A 6,436-nucleotide genomic window follows, 5' to 3' on the forward strand; every position below is an offset into this window, starting at 1 on the left:
TTGCGTTGCACAAATCTTAAATTCTACTCCTGACACATTTTCGGACAAGAAATGTAATGCATATTAGAATATTAATTATAAATATTTTTTTGCAATCTGCATTCGAATAAATTATATTGATACTGGCAGGTAGGCCCGGCGTTGCTCGGGCAAAAGTAACGATAGCGAAGATTAAGATTATTACGTTATAGTCACAAAAAAGAGTAATTTCATCAACGAACTAAGTATTTCTAAAGAAAGGTCGAATTTGAAAATCGAATGTTTTAATATTGTTCGATTTTCACAACGTTTTCTGATTATATCGTTCGATTTTCCTGAAAGGTCAAGAAAAACCGAACTAATCTGTTTAAATTTGAAAATCGAATATGTTCCAACATATTACTCTTTTTCTTTTTTCTTTTTTTTTCAGCGCCCGTAAATCTCGCACGTCGCTTTCTCTTGTTCTCCGTTGTTACTTAACACTTCCATTGTTACTTAACACTTTGGTACTTAAATCTGGTACCCTAACTGTGTACCAAATTTCAACTATCAACTCTTAACCGTTTTAGCGAATATTAAGATTATTACGTTACAGTCAACCTTACCCGTTTTCACAGAATGCAAGAATTGGGTCCTCCCTGTTTCCAGACTAATTACAGAATTTTTAGATAGGTCTAAAAATATGTTCATTTCCCGCAAAAACGAAAAAAAAGTGCATCTGCGTCTTGCACGTCGCTTTCTCTTAACACTTCCATTGTTACGTAACACTTCCATCGTTGATGGAAGTATTAAGACTTAATCCTGTCCCTCTTCCCCGTGAGGAGAAATTTCGAAAAATCCCTTCTTAGTTTGCGTTCTCGTGACGTACCCTAACTGTGTACCAAATTTCAACTTTGAACTCCTAACCGTTTGCGCTCTGCGCTGATTATTATTATTATTATTATTATCAACTCGTCTCGATTATATATAGATGTACATTGAATAATAGAAACCCTTATTAATATATTACGAAAATAAAAAACATTAATATTTAATAAAAACTAATTAAATCTCAATAATAATAAACGAAGCTTTTAGCCCACGACTTTAATTTAGATAGAGTTAGATAGCCTAATAAATAAGATTTTAACAATTTGTAGGGTTTTTATCACACCAAGGCCGATCGAAAAATAGATTAGATCTTTTACAAAAAAAAAAAAAAAAAAAAAAAAAAATTAGTCTTTAATAATCACCATCAAATTTAGGAAAGGATGTATTTCGGGTTCAAAGACCCCCCCCATCAGCTTACAAACACTTAGTACCAACTTAGCATACTTACAATTATAACACTAATAGTTAACCAATACAAAGGAATTTTTTATATAAAGAGTGCACTGAATTTACAATAGATAATACAACTAATATACTAAAAAACAATAAACTATCGAGCATGAAATTTTTTAATATATTAATGTAATATATCACATTATTTGGGACCAGTAAATGTCTTATTTTCTCCCACATTTTCTGAATTCTGGTAGACAGTTCCACTATTAATAATAAAATATTGTTAAATATATTAAAGCCAAAAGAAAGGAAAACAAACAATGACTTTACAGCTATTAAAATAATTGGTTTCTATACCTTAAACAGAACAAATACATTAATTCCATAAGGCTGTGAGAAGTCAACTAACTTGTTACAATTTTCATTTTACAAAGTCATGTGACTTTTCTCCAGATCTGTTCGGCATCTGTTTCAAGATTATGTAAAAACGATGTCATTCCACCCCTCATGTAGCTTCAGACCCACGTTGTTATTAATTCTAATGTCTTCTTGTATTTTCGGAATTTCTATATGTTCCTGTAGTCTTCTTTTTAATTGATTGTTTTCTATCAGAATACTTTTGACACTATCTTTTAATATTTTTAATAATCTTTACTGGTAGCACATTCTATAACATACTTTTTAAATAATAATTTACTATTCACTCTAAATACAGTAAGTTCTAAATAATTCAAACTATTATCTACTACTTTTTCACATTGGAATTGAACATTTTTATTTACTGAATTAATTTCCTTAACGAAAAAGTCAATATCTAGTATGCTTTTATCGTAGACGATGAAACAGTCATCTTCATATCGTTGATAACTTATTAACCTCGGGTTTTATTGATTTCTTTCTCAATTATGATCACGCAGAAGTCTGCTAATCTTGGACTTATGCAGGATCCCATTCGTAAACCTTCCGATTGTCGGTAATATTTTCCTTGAAATTCAAAAAAGTTATTATTTAACACTAATTTTACCAATAGTTTAACCTAATCTTGGCTTTTCACGTAGGATAGTAAATTTAAAATTAATTCTAAATTTATTGACATTATTTGTAACAAGGCAGTTGGCTTCACACAGTGTAACGGTTTTGGTGTATTTGTTTTGTTTAATGTCTGAAAACCAATTATTTTAATAGTTGCAAGTTCATTGTTAGTTTCCCTCCCTTTTGGTTTCAATATACTTAACAATAATTTATTATTAATAGTGGAACAGTCTATCAGAATAAGGAAAATGTGGGAGAAAATAAGACATTTACTGGTCCCAAATAATATGATATGACATTGCCATTGTATTAAAAAAATTTATGCTCGATAGTTTTAGTTCTTTAGTATATGGGTTACATTAGAAATTGAAAATACAGTGCACTGTATGTGCTGGCCACTTCGAGAATTTTAAGTACTTGGAGTACATTTTGATTTAACGCTCTTACTGCCAGCAGTGATTGAGTGCATAAAATCTTTTAACACTTGTACTAGGTCGTGGATTCGAGTCTCCCGAACCCACGCCAGTAATCATTAGTGATAACATCAAAGTGAAACAGTAACTTTATTGTGTCATTATATACCAGTACTACCTGTCACGTGACCGACAGAAAATAGCTAAAATTTTTAATACCTCCATCATATCTAAATATATTCAAAACTTTATAATTCTCTGTACACTGAAAAGCTATGAAAATTCATTTAGTAAACATTTTTTTCACCTTTACTAACTATGAGAATAACAATAATTAATTTAAGACGATATTAACCCGTAAGAAAATACAGGAATAATAGGACGATTTATAAAGTACCCTTAGATATGGTATGCTATGTGGTGTGAAAATTTCTAAATATATAAAGCAGAAAATTCAAAATAATAATTTTAACTCAGTGGAAATTTCCATTACTATTGATGGTTCTTTGTCTTTAGTAAAGTAGAAGTGTTGATGGATTTTTATTCAAGTAAGAAATTTTTACTAAAATGGACAACCTTAAACCTTGAAACAACATAGAAACTTTTCTTCTAAAAGAACAAAAGTTAGATGCAAAATTTTCCTTACAAGTTTTTGAAATTTTACTTTTAAACAATACATGAATTTCGATAAATATTCCATCTCAATTATATATAAAGTAAATTTTCTTTAAATCAGAATAGAAAATAATCGAAATATAATCAATTATTTAGTTTGAGCATATTTTATTTTACATTTTATTTGTCTTTTAGTAATAAACAGCGTTGTTTAATTACTTTAACAAATGAACTTATATTGAAAATTCTTTAAAAGAAGAAGAAAGTTCTTTTACAAACTGGCTGACAAATTTACACCCAAAAAAATACGTAGAAAAGTCTAAAATATCCTGAATATTCTCATGTCTAATCACCACGAACAACGGTCATCCATGACAAAGATGAAGTTTTATTAGAGGCTACGCCTTTGCAAAACTATGCAAAACGAGAGAAAACGTACCAGAGAATAATCTGATGATACTCTCGGATTTACGTGTTTTAGTCGATTTTTGCGAGTTCTCCGTGTGGCGAGTTCTCTCATCGTAAAGAAGTAGGAGAAAAAAGTCAAAAAGTGCATAACTGAAAATGACTCTTACATGCTTATGACTTAAAAAACAATATTCCAGTGAGTTAGTTGCTATCAATATGTTTTAAAATACCCGCCGTGGTTTTTTAACCAACAAAAGAAAAGTATCAGTTTTATATTTCGTTGGAAGCATAAAGTTAGTGTCGTTTTCGGACTTGTTTTGAATAGTTGTTTCTCTGGCTGTTTTGAGTGTTTTTATCAAATAGTAAGATGAATAGTAAGTGCGAAGGTATTTTAATATTTATATTTTATTGATAATAGTCAATAATAAGATTTTATACAAAAGAATCGCAAATCCAAGGAACTGGGCAAACCCATTAGTCAAATAAAAATGCACTTTCAAATGGTGTTTCGTCGTTTTTTTTATTAATTAGAGACACAAATAAAACAAATATTTGTGTTCTTCAAATACATTTTTGTTAGTCTTCTTTATAATAAATGAATTTATCTATTCCTAAGTAAAAATTGAGAGTGTGTGTAAAAGTAATTTTTTTAAATATCCTTTTTCCTGATAAAGTTTTAATACTTATTACTAAAATCTAGACATGTTAATCCTTACATATAGCTGTATATTTAAGGATTGGCCACAAGTATATACAAGATACTTGTGGCCCAAAACTCCATGACCTCTTTCAATGTGGCCCGAAGAAACAAAAAGGGTAGACACCCCTCGTTTATATATAGTGTGACTATAAAATTTGTGACAAAATTAAAGATACCGCCAATTGTGAGGTTCGTAATGTAATACGCTTTTTGAATGCGAATAAAGTTTGCCCTATTAAAATTTACACACAGATAACCGAAATTTTCTGTCCGTAAATTTTCACCGACTATGCCGCATCATTCAAAACAAACAGTGGGGATGTTGTTCAGAGGCATTGTGCTTCTTCGGGATAACGCGTGTCAGCATGCTGCTGCATTGACAAAGAACTTGCTTCAGCAGTTTAAGTGGGAAGTTTTCTCCTTATAGCCCGGACATGGCGGAGGCCGGATGGCCGAGCGATCAAGGTGGCAGCCTACCGCTCTGGGGGACCCGGGATCGAATCCGAACGGGTCGAATAATCCCCAGGAATTTTTCGGGGGGTAATCTGTTCGGATATGTCGGGCCCCCGTCCCTCACCACTCGATCACCCCATTGTAGGCCTGGCCGAACCTATAATGGGCCTTCTATAGAAGGCCCTCTTAGTGCCCACAAGGCGGAAAGAGTTAAAAAACAAAAAAAAAAAGCTCAGACTTGGCTCCAACTGATTACCATGTTTTCCGAAAATTAAAGGACATCTTGGTCGGGAATAAATATGAAAGTGACAACGAACTGAAAGAGGCCGTTAATGGCTGGTTCGAGAACTTGGTGGTAACTGAGTATGCAGAAAGCATAGAAAAGCTGGTGATATGCTATGTAAATTTGTATGGCGACTACATAGAAAAATAGCTAATGTATCATTTGTAATGTAAAATAAGTTTTGTGTCTGTATCTTAAATAAAAATATCTAGAAAAACAAACGTTCTTTACTTTTAGAATGACTTTCTGGCAACTCGGAAAAATCTGTGTGTTGGGTAAAAAAGTATTTTAGTTGGAACCAACTATCATTAAACTAAAGAAAGACAATATCATTTAAATTTTATTTTTACGACATTTATCATAAATTACAATTCATGAATGATTATTTATAATAGGTACAACGACTTTCATACAGTTGTCAAGATACCAATAATAATACACAAATTTTACTTGTCTAATAAACGTAAACGACAGATTTTAATGTCGTTTAGAAAAGTATTGATACTTATCTGGAGTATAGCCCAATGTGTATATAAATTTGAAATAAACGTTTATTAAGATAAAAAAATATAAAAGTAGTTTATCTCTTTTTTACCCGAATTCTTATTCCTGATACCGAACACAAAAATACTTCAAAAGAAGTAACGATTTTATCCTGAGAATCCAAAGAGTAAACTTTAAAATTTCGAAGAACATTTGCCAAAACTGTTTTCATTTTAACCATCGCAAGTTTACCTCCTGTAAATAAGTCATTTTAGTAATATAATTCTGTTTCGAATTTATTAACAAACCACTTACCGAGACAATTTCGTGGACCAGCAGAAAATGGCAGGAAAGCATAAGGATGGAGATTTTTAAAGTTTTCAGGCAGGAAACGATCTGGATCGAACACTTCTGGATTTTCATAGACAGAAGGATTGTGATAAATGCCATGGATGCAAATTACAAATGTAGATTTTGGGGGCAAAACATAATCATCTGTTTTAATATATTGGTAAAGTAATTATTAAAATAAGGAGTTAGTAATAAAAGCACCTCACTCTAATATGATACAACTAACCTATTTTTAGTTCGTATGGATTTTTTCTTGCAATGACAGGAAAAGGAGGATAGATTCTAATTGACTCCTCAAACGTTTAGTGTAGAATTCTATCAAATGAATTTTCGTATATATTTTAAAATATTTAAAGTTTACCTTTATTACGCATTCTAAATACGTCATTTTAAGCAAGTCGTTAACTGTAATATTTCTATTCTTGTCATGTTGGTAAATGCTCTGTAATTCCA

The 6,436-nt window shown here is 31.2% G+C and overlaps 1 protein-coding gene across 1 annotated transcript; it reads right to left on the bottom strand.

Annotated features, from left to right (window-relative positions):
- Positions 1–2,116: 2,116 nt before the first annotated feature.
- LOC136970570 (cytochrome P450 4C1-like) lies at positions 2,117–6,426 on the bottom strand. The gene is made up of 6 exons (XM_067265019.1): positions 6,345–6,426; positions 6,210–6,276; positions 5,948–6,127; positions 5,745–5,887; positions 5,381–5,462; positions 2,117–2,229 (listed from the first exon to the last, which is right to left on the bottom strand). The coding sequence occupies exons 1-6, from the start codon at positions 6,369–6,371 to the stop codon at positions 2,117–2,119; spliced, it is 612 nt and encodes a 203-aa protein (XP_067121120.1). The 5' UTR covers positions 6,372–6,426.
- Positions 6,427–6,436: the final 10 nt, after the last annotated feature.

The sequence above is a fragment of the Centruroides vittatus genome, unplaced genomic scaffold, assembly GCF_030686945.1.
Source record: "Centruroides vittatus isolate TY-2023 unplaced genomic scaffold, ASM3068694v2 contig_2026, whole genome shotgun sequence".
NCBI classification, from domain to species: Eukaryota; Metazoa; Arthropoda; class Arachnida; order Scorpiones; family Buthidae; genus Centruroides; species Centruroides vittatus.

Coding starts and splice junctions, on each gene's coding strand:
- LOC136970570 (XM_067265019.1), bottom strand. CDS start 6,371: ATGACGTATTTAGAATGCGTAATAAAG. Junction 5,463..5,744: donor TATCAGGAATAAGAATTCGG/GTAAAAAAGAGA, acceptor GTCTTTCTTTAG/TTTAATGATAGTTGGTTCCA. Junction 2,230..5,380: donor GCCAGAAAGTCATTCTAAAA/GTAAAGAACGTT, acceptor TTGAATTTCAAG/GAAAATATTACCGACAATCG.